At 52.4% G+C, this 21,791-nt stretch overlaps 1 protein-coding gene across 1 annotated transcript in view; it reads left to right on the top strand.

Annotated features, from left to right (window-relative positions):
- Positions 1-20,850, top strand: part of LOC125626614 (myosin light chain kinase, smooth muscle-like) — a 28,421-nt gene extending 7,571 nt beyond the window's left edge. The window contains exons 3-11 of the mRNA XM_048829807.2: positions 1,758-1,854; positions 2,954-3,157; positions 3,860-4,077; positions 5,467-5,590; positions 5,669-5,821; positions 9,915-10,035; positions 10,350-10,446; positions 16,307-16,447; positions 16,961-20,850. Coding sequence (XP_048685764.2) covers positions 1,758-1,854; positions 2,954-3,157; positions 3,860-4,077; positions 5,467-5,590; positions 5,669-5,821; positions 9,915-10,035; positions 10,350-10,446; positions 16,307-16,447; positions 16,961-17,220 — 1,415 coding nt within the window. The 3' untranslated portion in view covers positions 17,221-20,850. The remainder of the gene's footprint in view (positions 1-1,757; positions 1,855-2,953; positions 3,158-3,859; positions 4,078-5,466; positions 5,591-5,668; positions 5,822-9,914; positions 10,036-10,349; positions 10,447-16,306; positions 16,448-16,960) is intronic.
- Positions 20,851-21,791: the final 941 nt, after the last annotated feature.

Raw genomic sequence — 21,791 nt, 5'->3', positions numbered from 1 at the left:
CAGAGAGTCAAAGGTGTTAACATGACCACGTCCACTGCACAACACCAAATAGTTAAACATGGGTTCGGCTTTGGTTTGAGTACAGAGACCTTGGCCTGCTTAGTCCCATGGCAAACACACCAAACGCTTCCTGCCCAGGTCTAGATGTGGTAGGTTGGGGGGAGGGGGAGAGAGAGAGGAACAAAACCTAAAGCATTTGAGGTTGAAATCGAATGGTTCTGCAAAACCAATTTAATCCAAACTCCACCAAGTTCCTCTGTCCCAGATCCAGAAGGATCTGAGCTCCTCCCCAGCTTTAAACCGTCCTTTGGAGGAGCCCCTTCAGTGTGCCGGTCACCCAAGGGGTCTCGCTCTTCCCTAAGGCCACACCTACAAGGCTGAGCCTCTGCCCAGCGAGTGAGACAGCCTCCTGGTTACAGATGTTTACACTCTTCAGGGACCAAAGCCCCTCAGCAAGTATTTGCAGTGAGGCCTGGCAGCCTTTTCAGAACAGAGCAGGGTTTGTCAGTCAGCTGGACGCAGCATTGGGAAGTCCTGGGGTCAGCACAGAGCAGCAAAGGATAAGATGAGTCCGGGTGCTGCATGCAGCCAAGCTGCCTGGGAACCCCTCTGGGTCTCTCTGTGTCAGTCCCAGCTGAGACCTCCCACGTTTCTTCCAAGAGCCCACCTGTATTAGAATCCTAGAATATCAGGGTTGGAAGGGACCTCAGGAGGTATCTAGTCCAACCCCCTGCTCAAAGCAGGACCAATCCCCAATTTTGCCCCAGATCCCAAATGGCCCCCTCAAGGATTGAACTCGCAGCCCTGGGTTTAGCAGGCCAATGCTCAAACCACTGAGCTATCTCTCCCCCCCAGGGATTCCAGCCACCCAACACCTTTCGGTCCATTGTCCAGCTCCTGCACGCCCTTGTTGAGTTCCCGTGCTCCACCTGCCGGAGATTCCCCGGGATAAGTGTCAATTTCTCAGTTGTGGGGCTTCCATGATCTTTGTGGACCCTCCACTGATATGGGTCCATTTCAGCCAGGCCATTAACGACCCATTCATCCCACCCAGGCAGTCACCTGACACCCCGCCCCCATGTTGCCTGCTGTGCCAAGGGCAGCTTTTTACCCTTTCACCGCCACTGGGTAGCAAAGTACAGAGGGAAACTGAGGCACACCTAGGAATCATAAAAATATAACAGAACATTTCCACTTCATCACCCCCTGCTCCAGAAAGAGGATATTGGACAGAGCCTCTTATGCTTCCAGACAGCCCTGGGAAGGAAAGGCCTAGTTCTGCTACTGAATTGCGAGTGGATCTCTGTGATTGGTGGTTACTTTGTCTTGTCAAAAGCAGGAAGGCAAAGGGGGAGAGGAGAAAAGTTGGGAGAAATACAGAAGTTTTCGGAGTCCAAAGCAGCAGGTCAGTCTGAGACAGATGCTCTGGGCTAGCATGGCAGCTGTTGCTCTGGACCATGGCTCCCTTCCCCAGTCTGAGACAATATCTGCAGGTCCCTTTTCCTGCATTAGTCCTGCTCAAGCAGGACAAAGCTGGATGGGCCGTCTCCTCCCATCCTGCTGGTGCTGCCAGGCGTGGCTGGTCTCGGGACCAGGAGAAAAGCTGAGAGAGAGCGAGGATAAGAGAGGATAGCGGAGGACAGAAAGAGAGACACACAGGAGTCTTCTGTCTGCCCTTCCCTCGTATCAGGCTGGGATCCTTGCTAATGTGTCACTCAGCTGCTTGTCACCACTCAGCCCTGTCTCTCTCCCTGCAGGTGGGAGGAGCAAGGAGGCTTTTGAATACCACACCGTTACAGTAAACACCATGGAGAAGGCTTCGGACCTCTACACCCAGCTCGAGAAACTTGGGGCGTAAGTCGATGGTGGGGTTCATCTGCAACAACCGGACTCTGCAGTGCCGGGACAGTCTTGTCCCCAGAGATGCCCTGTGGCTCTGGCTTGCGCAGCAGAAATGTCTCGGGGAGGGCAGGGAAGGGGGCCCTCCCTGTTCTGGTTCTGTGTGTGTTTATGGCAGAGTGTAATGGAGAGGCTGCAGGGCTGGGCAACAGGAGACCTGGGTTCTCTTCCAGGTCCTGTCCTTGACCTGCTGGGTGACCTCAGGCAAATCGCTTCCCTTCTCTGCCTCGCTGTTTTCCCTTCCACCCCTTGGCCATTCACATTACAAACTCTCTGGGCAGAGGCAGTCCTCACTGTGTCTGCGGCATGCAGCACAACCAGACCTCTGAGTATTAATGCAGCTAATCTGTAAAGCCATGCAGGTGCTCAGAGGCCACGGTGATGGGCCGAGCTGGCTGGGGGACAGGAAGCTGTCAATGTAAATGACCAGGGTTTTCTAGCTGTATGAACGGATGGGATAGCTGAAGCTCCTGGCCTCGGGCCCCGTTTTCCTGTATCTCCTTGCTTTGTCGTGATTGGCCACTGGGCCGTCCTTAGGCATATGCAGCATACAACCGGGACCACAGCTGGGCACAGGACTGGAGCTGGGCTGGAGGCAGAGCTGGGTGACACTTCCTCCCTGCCCCCCATTGGGGCTGGCCCGGGCCCTGCTGCACCCCCTGAATATTACTCCACTCGCCCCTTGGGGGGGCATCCCACAGTTTGGGGACCACTGCCATAGCACCTAGGAGATCCAGTCTGGCCCAGGCCCCTGGCGTGCCAGGCGCTGTACAGACACTGAACGAAAAGACAGTCCTTGCCCCAAAGAGCTGACGGTCGACGTTCATTGTCGCTGTCTGCCAGCTTTACTAGCTATGGTCTGTTCTGTCCAGTTCTCTCTGGGGATCCCCAGCTGTCTAGTTCAAATCTGGGTGCTGCTGGGATACACCTAGGAGCTGGCCTGGAGCTCCCCATTCCCACTGCAAGCTGCTGCCCCAGCAGGCCAGGCACGGAAGTGCAAGCTGCCTTGCTGGGCGGGAAGCAGGAGACAGTCCCTCCTTCTCGTCTCTCACAGTGGGAAGTTCGGGATGGTTTACAAGCTGCAGGAGAAGGCCACTGGGAAGATCCGGGCAGGGAAATACTTCCGGACGCGGACGCCCAAGGAGCGGGAGGCAGCCTGCGGGGAGGTGGAGCTGATGAACCTGCTGCATCACCCCAGGCTGGTGCAGTGCCTTGCGGCCTTCCAGAGCCGGGCGGAGCTGGTGATGGTGATGGAATAGTGAGTGGGGCGTGCTGGGCAGGTACAGGGCGGTGGGAGCGGGGGTCTCGCTCGCTGCCAGGGACACGGCGTGGGGGTGGGGGGCGAAGGGGACTGCTCTGTGCACAGGTGTTCAGGCTGCACCTCGAAGGGGATAGCAGACAGCCCACCTCCGCAGGCTCCGTCCCTGCTGCCCTGGGCTCCATGTGTTCTGGTGCGTTTGCCCGTGGGGGCTTGCAGACGGTCAATCGAAGTTGAATGGGAGGCTGAGCCCTGAAGTGGGCAGCGTCTGCTGAGCCCCCCACCCCGCTTTCTGGTATTAGGAGTTCAGGCGGCTGCAGCATGGGTGGTGCGAATCTAGCCTCTACAGAACCCCTGCCCTGGCCTCTTCCCACCGGAGACTTTACCGTCAAGAAGGGACTGCAAACTATGGGATTTCCAGATGGGCCAGTGCCCAGGGCTCCAGCCTCCATCCCCTACCGGGAAGAGAGGGTTCAGGGTGGGGGAGGGCTGTTTGCACAGGTTTCCAGATTTGACTTGGTTGGGTGTCTTTGCTCCCCGCTCCTTGTGTCCAAGCGGCTTCTCCGTGTACTTGTTAGTTGAGTTTAGTGCCTGAGCCAAGTCCCTGGGCAGTGGGGTCTGGGCTGGCACTGCCTTGGGCACAAGATAAAGCCGTCCCTCGGAGTGAATTCCTAGGACAGACTCCCCCTCTGCTCCCGGCAGCGTCGCGGGCGGGGAGCTCTTTGAGAGGATTGTGGATGACGACTTCGAGCACACGGAGCCCACCAGCATTCAGTACATGAGGCAGATCCTGGAGGGGATCCAGTACGTCCATCGCCAGAGCATCGTCCACCTGGACCTCAAACCCGAGAACATCGTCTGTGTCAACACAAGCAGCCACTGGGTCAAAATCATCGACTTTGGCCTGGCACGGAGACTGGGTGAGCCAGAGGGGCCCGGCTGGGGAGCCCTGTCCTGGGATCTCCCTGTCCCGGAGCGAACGCTGCCTCTGCAGGGGGCGAGGCCCCGATTCAGCAAAGGGCTGCTGCACGTGCTTAACCTGAAGTATGTTCCTGAGTCCGTCCCTCTTCAGCAGAGCTTGTGTTTCACACCTTGCTGAATCCGGGCCAGCAAGTGGGGACTTCCCCATGTGTCTGGAATAGGGGTGGGCAGAAGGGTCCCAGGAAATAACCAGCCTGACCCTTTGCCCAAAACTGCAACCAAACTTTCCACACTGGGCAGTCCCCTCAACGCTCCTGGGGCCTGGCACTTGGGGGCGCTGAAGTCAGTTGGAGCTGCCAGTGCCCGGCGTCCCGGCAGATTGCCCCCCCAGCTATGGCGAGGGCTCGCCCAATCCGCTGGTCTCTTCAGGATGCATTGAGCCTCGGCTTGCTTCTGTGGCTGTGTCTTTGCAATGCACCTCCCTGGCTCTGGCTGGAAGCTTAAACCCCCAGAAAGGCTGGTGTTGGGGCGTTTGGAGCTACAGGGACTTTCCTGCAATATTTTCTGCCCACTTTTGTAGAGCTAAGACACTGGGCAGGGCAGTGGGCTGGTGCTCAGGGGACCAGGGTCTATTCCCAGCTCTACTGCTGGCATGTCACAGCCCCTCTGTGCTTTGTCTCCCTGTCTGTAACATGAGGGTAGTGACGTGGCCCTTGCAGGGGAGTTGGGGGGCTTTGTTTCTGACTGACTGCAGAGCACTGGAGACCCACAGAAGCAAGGTGCTGTCAACCTGCCAAGTAGATTCCCCATCTTTATTGCAAATTCAGCTCCAGCTCCATTTCAGTTACATGCCACCTGGGATGCAAATATCTGGGTTCTGCCCATGCACCTTGGCACTGGAGAGCACAAAACCAGCTCCCCAGCTCCTGCTGGGCTGAGACAAGGGACAGTCCCTGCTAGTCTGCAGTCCCTTCTTCCCCAGCACACCAGCTCCCTGGGCACGGTCAGTCAATGCACCTGACTTTGGTGTCAGGCTGGCCCTTCAGAGCTGTATGAGCTGGAGTAGACCAGCTCTCTATCCCAGGTGACCCTGGGCGAGTCTCCCTGTGCCGCTGTTTCCCCTTCTGCCCTTTGTGGATTCAGGCTGTCGGCTCTTTGGACAGGGCCTGTCTCCTACTGTGCAGCACCTTGCACAATGGGCTCCAGTATCAGTTCTGGGCTCTTGGTGCTGCTACCCTGCGCGTGGGGGTAATCGCTGCGGCAGCACATTGCAATGGGGGATCCCGGAGACATGGACACGGGAGGCTGTGCTGATCCCTTGCTGTGGCTGGGGGAAGCACGGTCTGCAGGGATGGGGATGCTGGACTGCTCTTATCTTGCCCCTTCAGATCCAAAGAGCCCCGTGAAGGTGATGCACGGCACCCCGGAGTTCATGGCCCCAGAAGTGATCGCCTTTGAGCCAGTGGGATTCACCACGGACATGTGGAGCATCGGTGTGATCTGCTACATCCTGTACGTTGCTGCCCGTTAACAGCCTTTGGGGCAGAGGTCCCGGCTGAGCGAGTAACAGCCTCTTCTCTTGCTCCCCAGGCTGAGTGGGGACTCCCCCTTCCAGGGGAACAGTGACATGGAGACGCTGCACAACATCACGGCTGCCCAGTGGGAGTTTGATGAGGAGACCTTCTCGGAGATCTCCCAGGAGGCCAAGGACTTCATCAGCGAGCTACTGCAGAAAGACAGCCGGTAGAGCAGCTGATGTCGCAGGGAGGGAGAAGCGGTACTACCCAGAGTGTTCGGGGAGGGGGGGAGAAAGAGCACTCCAAGGGGGTGGGGTGGAGCGGCACCAGGTGCTGAGCTGTGGCTGCGGACTGTGAGGTTGGCCCTTCCCAACACACATACCTCCTCCTCCAGCCCTGAGTAGGTGGTTGGGAGGGACACCTTCCATGGGGAGACAGGCCTCCCTGGGGGTGGGGATGGGAGCCCAGGTAGTGAGTCAGGGGGTTTGCCAATGCCTGGGAGAATGGGTGACGCTGGATAAAAACATAAGAACGGCTATACTGGGTCCGACCAATGGTCCATCTAGCCCAGTACCCTGTCTTCCGACAGTGGCCCCAGCGGGAATGAACAGAACAGGGAATCATCAAGTAATCCATCCCCTGTCGCCCATTCCCAGCTCCTGGCAAGCAGAGGCTAGGGACACCATCCCTGCCCAGCCTGGCTAATAGCCATTGATGGACCTATCCTCCATGAACTTGTCTAGTTCTTTTTTGAATCCTGTTATAGTCTTGGCCTTCAACATCTGCTGGCAAAGAATTCCACAGGTTGTGCGAATGTGTGCCGATAACAGCATTGGCAACCTCGAGACATCAAAGACCATGAGTCAGATCCTTAAAAATCCTGAGACTGGCCCCACCAATCATGATTTACAAAACATAATCAAGCCATGAGTTTTAGTCTGTCTTGACTTTAACTCCCCTCTACTCGTGTGTGTGCACTCAGATGGAGACGTGCTGTATTCTGGAGGGTTCAGATATGCTCAAGGAGAATTAGAATGGAGCTGATGCAAAATGGTTAAGTCTTTGTTTTATTTGGGTTAGTCCTAAGTGACGAGACTTATTTCAATATCATTGTAATGCTGCTGTTAATGGCTACAAATGACAAGCTGGATAACTGACTAGGAGGATATGAGGGAGAAAAGACCACCTACTAACTCTCTAAGGCAAGAGAGAAATCAAAGGGGAATGTGAACGAGTTTTCTCCTGTTAAAATGAGCGGGATACATTGCAAATGAATGGTGAATCAATCGCTGAAGTCCGGAGTGACTGTTTTGAAAGAGTGATGAATGAGGAGAACTGAAGGAACTAAGAACATGTGAGTCAAACCGGGGCGTGATAGACTGCAAGCAGGAGGAAGAGATTGTAGAGGCACTTGAGAAAATGAGAGCGCACCTGAGCCAGGTGAAATACGGGTGGATGCGCTGAAGTCATGGGGAAGGGAAGGCAGAACATATTTTACAAGTCTGTTCAATTATATTCTTAAGAAAGACAAAATGCCAGATGAATGGCATAAAATCTTTGCTTTGCCCAGTTTTAAACATAGAGGAGACATTATACTGTGTGCTAATTATTGCCCAATGAAGCTGATGTCATATGCTATGAAAATATGGGAGAAGAATATTGAAAAGCATCTCTGTGGAAGAGTTGAAATTTGGAAAGGTCAGTGTGGATTTCTACTGGGAAGGAGTACACTGATGCTCTGTATGGTCTATGAATCCTTATGGAGAAGTTCAGAGAAAAGAGATGGTCTTTGTGGACTTGAGGAAGGTGTACAGTCATGTCCCGAAAGAATTAGTTTGGTTGAGTTAGTGTCAGAGCAGTGTGCTGGAAGGATGTGTTTGTCTTGTCCAGGCTACATGCAATGGCATGACTACCACAGCCAAAACCAAATGGGACTCCTGTAGAGAATTTCTAGAAAATGCTGGCCTGCACCAGGGCTCAGCGCTGAGCCCTGTTTTGTTTGCCATTGTCTTGGATGTGATAAGTGAGACTATATGAAGGGAGCCTTGGAATTTGCTATTTGCTGATGACTTAATGATCTGTGCAGAAGATTGGGAGGCCCTGCAAACCAACTTTGAATAGTGGGAACACAGTTTTGAGCAGGCTGGACTTAGAGTGAACTTGGTGAGACTTAGGCTTTGATAACTGAGAGACGCACACTCCCCAGAAAGGATGTTGCAAACACCCGAGAAACTACAAAGTGCTCTCTATCCGTATCACAGTCTCCTAGTATTTTTCAATCAAGGTTTATGTGAGTGGCCCAGAGCTCTCCATGCAAGAATATCTTTACAACCCCAACCACCTCTGAGTTTTCTGTATGTCAGTGCAGTGACTATATTTATAAACCCCCAAATATTAGTTTTTAAAATAATCAGTTCAGTCAGAATCAAAGTATTTCAAAAATAACTTTAAACCCTTCTTCTCTTTGTATACTTTTGGTAACACCTACATTCTGTGATGAGGCAAGGCCTGATGGCTATAGTAAAGTAGTGGGAGATAGATATATTAGCCACAGGCTAAACAAATCCCTGTTACCAGGTTAAGCAAATGGCAGCTGTTCCAGGTCAATTAAGACACTTGGGGCCAATTAAGATCTTTCCAAAAGGCAGGGAGGACAGCTAGGTTGATTGGGACACCTGAAGCCAATCAGGGGCTGGCTGAAACTAGTTAAAAGCCTCCCAGTTAGTCAGGTGGGTGCACCTGTCGGGAGCTGTAGCAGGAAGTCATGCTGCTGGAGAGACTGAGCAAACACAAACCATATCGGGCACAAGGAAGGAGACCAGGGTGAAGTGGATCTTGAAGTGGGGGCTGCTGTGGGGAAGTGGCCCAGGGAATTATACGCATCCTATTAGGGTCCTGGAGTAGGGGGCGGGCCCAGGCTCCCCCCTTTGCCCCTGATTAATCACTGAGACTGGGAGACCACAGAAACTGTGCAAGGGAGGGTAGCTTCTCCTCACCTCCTCATCTCCTTTGCTGGCTTATGATGAAAATGGCTCAGTAAGCGGTGACCCTTGCCTCTAGAGAGAGAAGGGCTATGTGGAGGGTCACAGTGAAATCCGCCAGGAAACGCAGGACCCACGGAGACAAGGACAGAGCTTTGTCACAATACCTATATGCATTATCTAGCAATTGCCATAATTTTTTTAGTTTTTAATAAAATCTCATAATTGTCCCAATAGCTAAATATAATTCACTTCAATTTTTAATTATTCTTTCCTCCCCCCATCCCCCAGCATCACCTCTGCTGCTCCTCCTGTTCTTCACCCCCTTTCCAGGACCTGGGGGGCAGCTCCAGGAGCTCCTCACCCTGCTCTCACTGTGAGGACGTGATGCAGCAGGGAGAGGGGAGTGTTGACCTGGGAATGTGCCCTGGGGGTGGGAGTCCTGAGAGCCTGTCACCTGAGCCGGGAGGGGGAGGTAACACCTCTGCCCAGGAATGTGAAGACAGGCTGCAGAAGGGAGCCTGCTGGGGGGGGGGGGGGGTGTTAGTTTGCAGTTTGGGGCTGGGTGGAGGAACGCAGGGAACCCCAGGGCTGGGGTCTAAGCTCCCTGCTCCCCCAGAAGAACTTGACTGAGGGGTCCTGGGTGTGCCCACAAGCTCTGTTTTGGACTGTGTTCCTGTTGTCCAATAAACCTTCTGTTTTACTGGCTGGCTGAGAGTCTCAGTGAATCCCAGGAAGAGGGGGGCAGGGCCTGGACTCCCCCACGCTCCGTGACACCCACTATCCAGGCAGGTGCTGGGGGCAAGAGAGAGCAGCAGAGGCACCATCCTGTCCCCATTGCTCCCAGTGGTGCGGGGGCTTACTGAGCTGCTGGGCTCTTTGCTCCCCTCCCCACCCTCCTTGTGGGGCAGCGAGTGGAGGGGACAAACTCTGCTGGCTTCTGGTACGGCTGAGCTTTGTGAGAGGCTAGAGTTTCTCCTGGCATCTCCAAATGGGCTCTGCAATGGCCATGTACCGTGGTCACTGCAGAACATCAAGAGTTGGCAACACTGGGATAAATGGAAATCCCAGAAAGCACATAGGGCCCCGTGCCCATGGAGCCTCTGTGGAGGGCAGCATGCCTGTGGGAGCAGGAGCCAAAGAGGCATTGCCGCCCCCTTGCTCTTTGGCCCCCGCAGCTCACACCAAGACCAGAGCATCCTGCTTCCCAGGATTGGAGCCCAGGCAATGGGGCCTGTGAGGGCTGAGCTCTCACTGACTTGACCTCCTGCCAGGCCACAGAGCCTGGAGCCCAATGCGGAGATCACTGCCCATCTCCCTCAATGCTGTCGCCCCCAGTTGCCGGCTGCCCAGCGACCAGGCCCTCACGCACCCCTGGCTGCGGAAGACTGAGCAGAGCGACAGGAAGGTTCTGTCCAAGGAGAGGATGAGGCGATTCCTGGCCCGCCAGAAGTGGCAGGTGCGCTTGGTGCCAGTTTTGATGCCGTCTCTGCTGGCGTTGGGGCTGCACTCTGCCTGCTGGACAGCGTGTGGCCCGCGCTCTGCGGGGGGCCGTGCAATGGCCTGGTTGGGAAAGGGGCTTCAGGAGAGAGCTCCCCTCTGCCGTGGAGCCGGGGATGCCCATGCCGCTGTCCCCTGGGGGCAGAGAGGTCTCCTGCCCTTCGGCACTGGCCAGCCTGTGCTCGGGACCTGAGGGGGTAGGGGAGTGGTCGCTCGTTCCCAGCCAGCTGGGATTTTTCCTCTAGGAACCTTCACTGCTTCTTTCCTCTCTAGAAAACAGGCAACGCCGTGCTGGCCCTGCGGAGAATGTCCCGGCTGGCCCACAAGCTGGATGACCCGGTGACCACCCCCAGTGCCCAGGAGAAGGGAGGTAATGGCCCAGCCTGTCAGAATGTGTTAATCACACCCCCCCCCCCACACACACACACCCAACTGGCATAGGCTCCTTGTCTGCACCCCGGGGCCCTTTGACTCAGTTAGCCCTGCCCTCCCTGTGACATCTACCAGCTCACCCAACCACGGCTCCCACCTCCACGCGACCAGCAGCCTCGCCTGCCCACCCACCATCTCCTCCAGCCCCCAGGCTGTCCCCCCGCACCCACCATGCCAGCCTCTGCCTCAGAGCCCACCTGCTGCGATCCCCCGATTTCCCCACCCAGCTGACTCCCGCTCCACTCCTGGCTTCGTTGTTCCCACATTCACCCTTGTGAAATGGCAGCTTGGTGCTGAGAGACAGAAGAGGCTTAGTTCCCCCATGGTTCTCTGGCCACAGGCAGGCCGACCAGTCTGGGTTTAATTTAATTGTGGGAAAGCTCTGGATGATGTGTCCTCCCAACGCCCGCTGTGTTAACAATCCCGTTGTGTCTGGGGAACATCACCATCCTGGTGGAGCCTCATCATGGAGAGAGGTCGTCTCTGGAGCAGTCCAAGCCCATCTACTGCAGGCTTGGAGGATCAGGCTGTTGACAATGAGTCCTGGAGTGATGGGCTTTGTTAAACATATGCCACTTAACTGGTGAGCTGGTGTCTGCAGAACCAGCTGGAGGTCTTGCATGGCTGCATTTCCTCCTGGTACATAGAGAACCACAGTAATCCAACCTCAGTGCATGGACCAGTGGGGCCAAGCCCACATCCCTCAGTCTGTTGCTAGCTAGAACTGGGAGAAGGCATTTTAGCAGCATTTGGGCTATCTGTCACTCGTTAGATATCTAGTTTGTTGAGCAGCATGGAAGAACTCTAGGACGGAGGTCCATCTTGGCAAGCTAAGGCAGATGCCCTCAAGGGAAGGAGATGTTGTGGGGCTGGCTAGTTGTTCAAAATGATTTTTCCTTGACCCATTGACTTCACTGCCATCTTGCCTGAGTTTTCATGGATTCATAGGTTTTTTTGTTTTAAGACCAGAAGGGACCCCTGTGATCATCTAGTCAGCCCCCCTGCATGACACAGCATAGGACTTCCTTGAATTGATTCCTGCTTAGAGTCCACTACTTGCCATTGCAGATCCTTCAGAAAAGGTATCGAATCTTAATTAAAAACTTGCAGTGATGGAGAATCCATCACAGCCCTCGGTACGGTTGTTTCAGGGGTTAATTACCTTCACTGTTAGCAATGCGTGCCTTATTTCTGCTGTGCGTGTGTCCAGCTTCATCTTCCAGCCATTGGATCTTGTTAGCACTTTGTCTGCTAGGTTGAAGAGCCCTCTCTGATTAGAAATCTCCTCCTCAGGTAGGTACCTGCATGCTGTCATCAAGTCACCCCTTAATCTTCTCTTTGATAAGGTAAATAAGAACTTAAGAACGGCCACACTGGGTCAGACCCGTGGTCCATCTAGCCCGGTATCTGGTCTCTGATAGTGATCAGTGCCAGATGCTTTAGAGGGAATGAACAGAATAGGGAAATTCACTGAGTGATCCATCCCCTGTCCTCCAGTCCCAGCATCTGGCAGTCAGAGGCCTAGGGACACCCGGAGCATGGGGTTGCATCCCTGACTGTCTTGGCTAATAGCCATTGATGGACCTGTCCTCCATGAACTTATCTTGTTCTTTTTTGAACCCAGTTATACTTTTAGCCTTCACAAAATCCCCTGCCAACGAGTTCCCCAGGTTGACTGACTGTCCATTGTGTGAAGAAATATTTCCTTATGTTTGTTTTTAAACCTGCTGCCTGTTAACTTCATTGGTGACCCCTGGTTCTTGTGTTCTGTGAAGGGGTAAATAACACTTCCCCATTAATTTCTCCACAACAGTCATGATTTTATAGACCTCTATTATATTCCGCCCCGCTTAGTCGTCTCTTTTCCAAGCTGAAAAATCCTAGTCTTATTAATCTCTCCTCATATGGAAGCTATTTATGGCCCCTAATCATTTTGGTGGCCCTCTCTGTTTTTTACCAATTCTAATATCTCTTTTGAGATGGGAGGACCATGAATGTATATTGTGGCATTATGATATTTTCTGTCTTCTCAGCTGTCCCTTTCCTAATGGTTCTTAACATCCTGTTCGCTTTTTCGACTGCCGCTGCACATTGAGCAGATGTTTTCAGAGAGCTCTCCATAAAGACTCCAAGATCAATTTGAGTGGTAACAGCTAATTTAGCCCCCATCATTTTATATGTAGAGTTGGGATTATGTTTTCCAATGTGCATTACTTTGCATTTATCAACATTAAATTTCATCTCCCATTTTCTTGCCAGTCACCCAGTTTTGTGAGATCCTTTTGTAACGCTTCGCAATCTGCTTTGGACTTAACTTTTTTGAGCAGTTTAGGATCATCTGCAAATGTTGCCACCTCACCCCCTTTTCCAGATCATTTATGACTAGGTTGAACAGCACTGGTCCCAGTACAGATCCCTAAGGGACCTAAGATCCCTCTAAGCCGCGTGGCCATGCGGCCACACAACAGGCTATCAAGGGCCACACAGGTGCGCAGCCACAGGGCCTGGGCTGGAAACACACCTTTCCCCCAGCCCCGGGCTGCTGCAGCAAGAGAGAGCTGGGGGGCAGTCCTCTCTCCCCGCTGCAGCCCCAGGGCAGCCTGCACCCCAAACCCCTCATCCCTGGCCCCAGCGCAGAGCCCTCACTCCCAGCCAGAGCCCTCATCCCTGGCCCCAGCGCAGAGCCCTCACTCCCAGCCAGAGCCCTCTGCCCCAGCCCTGAGCCCCCTCTCACACTCCAAACCCCTTGGCCCCACCCCCGCCACACATCACCTCCATATTGGTGCACATAACAAAATTCATTCCGCACAAGGATGTAAAAAATTAGAGGGAACACTGCGGGGGACCCCGCTATTTATCTGTCTCCACTATGAAATTTATTCCTGCCCTTTGTTTTCTATCTTTTAACCATTACTGATCCATGAGAAGATCTTCCTTCTTATCCCATGACTGCTTAAGTCTTCGGTGAGAGACTTTGTCAAAGGCTTTCTGAAAGTCCAAGTATACTATATCCACTGGATCACCCTGGTCCACGTGCTTGTTGACCCCCTCAAAGAATTCTAAGAGACTGGTGAGGCATGATTGCCTCTTCCCCAACATATCGTGTTCATCACCTGTCTGATAATTCTGTTCTTTAGTATAGTTTCAGCCAATTTTCCTGGTACTGAAGTCAGGCTTACCATCCTGTAACTACCAGGATCACCTCTGGAGCCTTTGTTAAAAATTGGCATCACATTAGCTATCCTCTAGTCATCTGGTACAGAGGCTGAGTTAAGCAATAGGACACATACAACAGTTACTAGTGCTGCAGTTTCACATCTGAGTTCCTTCAGAACCCTTGGGTGACACCATCTGGGCCTGGTGACTTATTACTGTCTAATTTATCCGTTTGTTCCAAAATTTCCTCTGTTTACACCTCAGTCTGAGACAGTTCCTTAGATTTTTCACCTAAAGAGAATGGTTTGGGTGTGCGAATCTCCCTCATGTCCTAGATGGGGCTCCTCCAGCCTCTCACTGTAAGGCAGGTGTTCTAATCCTTTATTCATTTTCATGGTTCTTCTCTGAACCCGCTCCAATTTACCAACATCCTTCTGGAACTGGGGACACCAGAGCTGGACACACCTGTGGCATCACACCAGTGCCAAATACAAAGGTAATATAACCTTGTTCATGTTTCCCAGGATGGCATTTGCCCTTTTGGCCATAGCGTCGCACTAGGAGCCCATGTTCAGCTGATTATTCACTATGACCTCTGAGTCTTTTCAGAGTCCCTCCTTCCCAGGATACAGTCCCCTGTCCTGTAAGTGTGGCCTGTGTTCATCTAGCTATATGAAATGCATGTTGTTGATCTCGCTCTCAGTGACCTGTCCTCTTCCTTATTTACCATTCCTCCAATCTTTGTGTGACTTGCAAACTTTATCCGTGAGGATTTTATCTTCTAGGACATTGATACAAATATTAAATAGTGTATGGCCAAGAACTAATCCCTGTGGGACCCCAGGAGAAATATACCCGCTTGGTGACTATGCCCTGTTCAATTGCATTTAGTACAACCGCTGCTGGAAGATGTTAGGGTTAGATGTTTGACTAATTGGTCAGATAGTCTCAAGAATGGTAAAATATTTTAAAGCGCTAATTATTAGAACAGAAACAAAATAAAGTAAGAATTTGTGGCCTCCAATCGGTGAGACTTAGGGCTGGTCTCCACTGCTGCTTAAGTCGATGTAACTTACGTCACTCAGGGGTGTGAAAACGACACCCCCCTGAGCAACGTAAGTTACATAGACTTAAAGCAGTGTCCACATGTTGGCGGGAGACGCTCTCCTGCCCACATAGCGTCCGCCTCTCCTGGAGGTGGAGTAGCCGACGGGAGAGTGCGTCTTCACCAGGTGCACGACAGTGGCGCAGGTATGCCAGGGTAGTGCAGTCATGCAGACTTGCCCTCAGATACTTGGACCTAATTACAAAAACCAAGATTTTTAACTCTGAAAAATGTGAAACAATGAAATGAAGCTTTAAAAAGGAAAATAATTACCAGCTGTAGTTACAAAAGAGGAATGAAATTAAACAGAAATAAAACACCCAGAGCAACTAGAATAATAGAATATCAGGGTTGGAAGGGACCTCAGGAGGTCATCTAGTCCAACCCCCTGCTATAACAGACTCTTCAAGCTACTTAATGGCTGTGCATCTGTTCTCTTTATGTTGGGGGAGGAGGGTTAGTGACTGTGACCCCTCTTCTCCCTCCCCCACTCCCTTGGGAGTTGAGTTCTACGTGTTTGTCTAGTCAGGGTAGACTGTAGACTCTTCGAGGCAGGGACCATGTCTTTTTCCATATTTAATGTGCTTTGTAAACCACCATGTACACTGATGGCCTGGTATACAAATAAAGATAGACCTAGGGTGTCTGCTCTAGAAGATTCCAGCCAGTCAAGATGCTCAACTTTCAATTAGTTCGGCTTTTTTCCCAAAAAGGGGCAATAGCATGTATTGAAGTGTGTGGTCAAGACATTTTAAGTAGACTTGCCAATAGAGAGCACCATGATGCAATGAAAAAAGATAGGCCATTACCACATCAGGGCATTCTTGCTGTAATATTTGGCCATGGTCAAATAATAGGCAGTCAATTTACATTATTTGACTGATCAATTGACTGGCTTGTCGAGCTGATATGGTGTCCAGTTCTGGTGTCAACAATTCAAGAAGGATATTGATAAAACATGCCTTGTAGTGATAGACTTAAGGAGCTCAACCTGTTTTAACAAAGAGAAGGTTACGGGGTGACTTGATCGCAGCCTATAAGTACCTGCATGGGGAACAAATATTTGGTAACGGGCTCTTCAGTCGAGCAGACAAAGCTATGACAAGAGCCAATGGCTGGAAGTTGAAACTGGCCAAATTCAGGCTGGAAATAAGATGTACATTATTAACAGTGAGGGTAATTAACCATTGGAACAACTTGCCCAGGGTCGTGGCGGATTCTCCATCGCTGGAGATTTTTAAACAAGACTGGATGTTTTGTTGATTTGCTCTAATTCAAACGGGGATTAATTCAGCTAGTCTGATCTCCTGTATAACACAGGCCACCATAAGATTGCGCTGATCACCGTGGTCCCTTCTGCCCGTTAGACCTATCAGTTTGTCAGTCCGTGAACTCTTTGATCCGTGTGGGCCATGTTCATTTTGGATCGTTCTAGTTTTATAATCAATAGACTCAGATTTTTGCAGCCATCTGCTCTGCATATGAATCTTCGCCTATTAACATGTCGCTTCCCCCCACCACCATCCCCGGTCCCCAGAGCTGGGCCACAGCCAGGAAGAGGATCAGATCTTCACCTTCCTGCCACAGCAGATGGAGCAGGGGCCCAGCTTCTTGGAGCCGCTGAAGGACCAAGTAGCAACGGAAGGCAGCAGTACCTGCCTCCAGTGTCACGTTGAAGGTAACTTCCTATGAAAGCCTGCAAGGCTGTTCCCACCCCCTCAATGACTGAAGTCCTTGGAATGACCTTGGAGCATGTCCCCTGCCAGGGTGCTCACCCTCAGGGACAGGCTCTGCAGGGCCTAAATCACTCTTGTGCAACAGGGGGAGCCTTGTGCACGAATGGGGGCTGCACAGCTGTGTGCTTTGAACTCTCACAAGCTAAGCAGCATCGCTGCTTGGATGAGACTTTCTTGGGATACCTTGGTACTCTAGGAAAGGGGGCGTTGATACGCTAGGTGGTTATCTTGTACTGGACTAACACCTGGCATGGTGTTAGGCGCCATGCTGCTAAATGTGTGTGGCCCCGGTAGAGGACACAGCAGTGCAGCACTGGTTGCAGGGTGATTAAGGACCTGAGAGGCTGTGATGTGACACCCAACTTGGGAGACCCAGTAGGGTCAAATAAATGTCCCAAAATTCTGGGTAGCCTGGTGGACCTTTGACCCATCACTGTGGCCTTCTTCCCTGGCAGGTTTTCCCCACCCGGAGGTGACGTGGCTCTGGAACAATGCCCCTATCCAGGAATCTCCCCGGCTCCGCATAGAGGAGGAGGAGAATGGAAGCTGCTCCTTTGCCATTGCGAGGCTCTCGGTGGAGGACACGGGGCACTATGTGTGCAGGGCCCCCAGTGCCCTAGGGGAGACAGAATGCAGTGCCAGGCTGACTGTACAGAGAGGCAGCAACACGCAGACGCCAAATGCAGAGGAGGGCCCTGGAACTGACCAGCTGTGAGTGCAGCAGGCTATGGGCTCTCTGCCCGGCATTGGCGGCATGGCTTACAGGAGGTGCTCTGCTTCCAGTCTGGCTCTTTCCCTCATCCCTTGTTCCTTTTAACTGCATTGCTGGGCTCCGGGAGTGAATCTTGCTGCGCTCTGCTTCCCACTGGGCCAGGACATGGCAGGCAGCCACAGAGTGGACAAGAAGGGCCCGATCCTGCAGTCCCCAAACAGGCAAATCCCAAGTCAATCCATTTCAGTGTGCAGGGAGTCTGGCCTGTGAGGATGGCAGGATTGAGCCTGAAGTGCCTAGACCAGCCTCTCTGCTTCCACTTCCTCTCTGCCAGGCTGGGAACTCCCAGCTGCAGCGTGGACACCCCCAGGGCTGAGCTGCCTCTGGAGGACACCCCGTCCCCGCCCTCAGCCCCTCACGGTGCCCTGGGGAGCAGGAGCGGGGGAGGCAGCGGGTGGGGGGCTGGTGCTGCCTGCCTAAGGAGGGCTCTGTCTCCTTTGCAGTCTGAGTCCCAGGGTGGGCTCCAGGCCCCTGCTGCCCACACCCGGAGCCCAGGACCCCCACAGCTCCAGCAGGTGGGGGTGGGGGGGCTGTGGGATCATTGTCCCCTCTCACAGCGCGCAGCTCTGGCTGGGGGGTCTCAGCAGTAGGCATCCCCCTCCCTCAGCCTCCTGTGCTGAGAGGCAGATGGTGCCCTTAGGGAATGTTTGCCCCCCCCACTGCTCTCTTACTGCCATCTCTGGGGGGGAGGGGGTGTTTCCCCCTCTCACTGTCTGTCCTACAAGGGTGTCCTTCCCTTTGAAGAGTAGAGCACCCCCTCCTGGCCCTTTCTCAGCCTCCTCACACCCTTTGGGGTGGGCCTCAGGGGATGCGTCTTCCCCCAGTTCTGTCTCGGAGTGGGGGGGAAGGGGCAAACATTCTCTCCCTGGCTGGATCTCTCAGGCTGAGCTGCTGATTAAAAGACAGTGTGTTCCCCCCTCCCCTCCCCCCCCCCCGTATCCCCCCCATCACAGTGACGGGCCAGATCCTCGGCCAGCTCTGTGGAAATCAGGGCCCGTTGGTTCCATGCCCCTTTGCCTCATTTCCCCTTCAGCTCTGAGTCAGTCCCCTGCCCTCTGCCCCTCTCTGATGCTTGTCTCAGGAGGCAACAGCCTGGGTCAGTGCTCAGTGCAGAAAACGCGACCGCTACCCTGCTGCAGCTAAGGCGGGGACACGCTCCGTGTGTCACATGCTTGTAGGAGCTGGCAGTGCCGCTGGAATCAGCAATTATTGGCCCCATCAGATGACAAACCCTCGTCACCCTGGCCCACATCGTGTGACTACAGCCAACACGTCAAGTCCAGCTTGTTCCAGCACCCCGCCTCTCTCACCATTCATAGCGGGGGGAAGGGGAGTGCTCGCCTGCTGCCCAGGAAATCATAACCAGCCAGCAAGGCCTGCCCCAGCAATAAAGACAGAAACAGAGCAAGAACAATACGTCTGGGCCAGGGCTCCTTTCAAACAGCCCTTGCAACCAGCAGCCTGCCTGTGTCTGAAGCAGGGAGCTACAGGCTGTTCTATGGGATTCATGAACCACACACGCCTTGCCACTGACCCGCACTGCAGCCCCCCCCCCCCTGGATTTCCAGTTCAGTTTAATGAAGAGAAGATTTGGGGGTAACTTGATCCCAGTCTATAAGTACCTGCGTGGGGAACAGATATTTAATAATGGGCTCTTTAGTCTAGGAGAAAAAGTGTAACACGATCCAGTGGCTAGAAGCTGAAGCTTGAGAAATTCAAACGGGAAATAAGATGTAAATATTTAACAGAGTCATAGACCACTGGAGCAGTTTTCCAAGCATTGTGGTGGATTTGCCATCCCTGACAATTTTTAAAATCCAGCCTGGATGTTTTTTCTAGCAGATCTGCTCCGGGGTTATTTCGGGGCAGGGCTCCAGCCTCTGTTATACAGGGGGTCAGACTGGATGGTCACAGTGGTTCCTTCTGGCCTTGGGATCTATTAACTTTACACCCCAAGGGCTCCATGGGCTGTTCATATGGCCCATTAGTTTTGGTTTTTCTCAGGAATGTCTGTGTTTATTACCATTAAAAAAAAAGGGTGAAAATTGATGCAAAAATTAGCGCCACAGTTTGCTGGCTACATTTCAGGGTTGACCTTGGGGGATGGGAGAACAGAAAAAACAGAGTAACAAATCGAAAAAAGTACAAGAGCTTCTGCCCCGGCTAGAGAGGTGGCAGCTGTGACCCAGGCTCCTTAGCAGACGCTCCCCTGGTCTTTGCAAACAACTCACTCATCTCCAATTTGCCATGCTCACTACAACACATACAGCTTGCAGGGTATTTATCCGTCTCAACAGAAGATGGGCGGGATCAGCAAGGAAAGCTACCCCTTGGCTGTCAGAAAGCGCAGGGAAAAATGAGAAAGGCCAAAAGCCAAGAAGAGCTGGGCCTTGCAAAGGGAATTAAAGCCAACAGTAAAATGTTCTTTTGCCATGTAAATAAAAAGAACTCAAGGAAAGAAAACGTGGGGCTGCTAAACAGTGAGATTAAAGATAATCTAGTCCTGGCCCAACACCTCAACACATACTTTGCCTCCGTTTTTAATAAGGGTAATGAGGAGCTGAGGATTAGCGGCAGGGTTGGTAATGGAAACGAGGACATGGCAGTAGAAATTACCACATGGGAGGTGGAAGTCAAACTCAAACAGCTTAATGGGACTAAATTTGGGTGACCCAGATAATCTCCACCCAAAAATATTAACTAACAGACCTGGCACATAGAATTGCAAGCCCAATAGCAAGGAGGGATATCTCAGTGGTTTGACCATTGGCTTACTAAACCCAGGGTTGTAAGTTCAATTCTTGAGGGGGCCATTTAGGGATCTGGGGCAAAAATTGGGGATTGGTTCTGCTTTGAGCAGGGGGTTGGACTAGATACCTCCTGAGGGCCCTTCCAACTCTGAGATTGTATGATTTTTAATGAATCGGTAAACTTGGGGGTTGTACCCTATGACTGGAGAATTGCTAATATAGTTCCTATTTTTAAGAAAGGGAAAGGAAAAAAGTGATCCAGGAGATTACAGGCTTGTTAGTTTGACCTGAATTGTATGCAAGGTCTTGGAACAAATTTTGAAAGAGAAAATTGTTAAGGCCATAGAGGTAAACGGTAATTGGGATAAAATAAAAGAGGGTTTTACAAAAGGTAGATCTTGATAGACCAACCGGCTCTCCTTCTTTGAGACAATAATCGATTTTTTAGACAAAGGAAACGCAGTAGAACTAATCTACCTTCATTTCAGGAAGGCGTTTGATACAGTTCCACATGGGAAATTAATTAAATTGGAGACGGTGGGGATTAATATGAGAACTGAAAGGTGGATGAGGAACTGATTAAAGGGGAGACTACAGTGGGTCCTACTGAAAGGTGAACAGTCAGGCTGGAGGGAGGTTACTAGTGGAGTTACTCAGGAATCAGTCTTGGGACCAACCTTATTTAACATTTTTATTAATGACCTTGGCACAAAAAGTGTGAGTGCATTTTGTTTTGTATCATAACCATTTGTTTCCACCACACCTCCTTGTTTCTAGTTAACTCTCCATTCTTTCTTAAATAAATACACCACCTTTCGTTTTCTTAGACGTGCTGTGTGTGACGTAGGAGTGGCGGGGGGTGGGGGGGGGAGTTTAAGGTAAAGCTGGTCAACTGGGGCCCACTGCTCCTTTGGGAGCTGAGGAGCTGGGATTTCTGAGAGTAGCCAGTGTCAGGGATATTACAGGGCAACGATTCAAAGGGACTGGTGTGCGTTTCTTCATGACAGGGCTGGCCTAGCCCAGAGGAGGGGGCTTGGATGGCTGATGGGCTGGTGGTGTTAGGGTGCTAACACCCAGGCAAGGCTCCCTCCCACTGGAGGAGCAAGCGGCTCAGTAACCTGGAGGGCCCAGCTCATTGAGCCACCGTCTCTCTTCCTGGAGTGGGCTCAGAAGTGGAAGAGATGGAGAAAGCGAGGGCGCCATCTCCTCATGCTGCCTCCTCTGGGCTGACTCCGGAAGGAGACCTGGCAGCTCAGTTTCCTGGGGGCTGCCACCTCTCCTTCCAGAGCGAGGAGCTGGGTCTTGGGGGAGGGTCCACCTGTGGTCTGCTCAGGTTCCTGAGCCACCATCTCCCCTTCCAGGGAGATCTCCCTGGCGTCCAGACCCAGCTCCCACCTCTGGAATGAGAGATGGCAGCTTGGTAACCAGATCTGCCTGGGTTCCTGAGCCACCAGCTCTCCTTCTGGAGCAGGGAGCCGGGTCTGGGGAGCTCCACACACCTTATTTGAGACCTTGACTATTGATGTACACATACATGCATGTCTTCCACTACCCGGCCTTACTTTAGCGGACCACTTCACAGTTACACAGAGCAGTGTTTTCCCCAGGAACTGAAATTAGGGGAGGTGTTGGAATATTCAGGGGGGGGTGAGGGCCAATGACGGATGAGACCGCGAGGATGAAGGTGGGATGTATGGCACCATAGTAAAAACTGAAAAATGTTTCACAATCATTTTATTAGATTTAACTCATGTTTTAAAATCA

This window comes from Caretta caretta, chromosome 27 (assembly GCF_965140235.1).
Source record: "Caretta caretta isolate rCarCar2 chromosome 27, rCarCar1.hap1, whole genome shotgun sequence".
NCBI lineage: Eukaryota > Metazoa > Chordata > Testudines > Cheloniidae > Caretta > Caretta caretta.
This window is presented reverse-complemented; position numbering and strand designations above follow the sequence as displayed.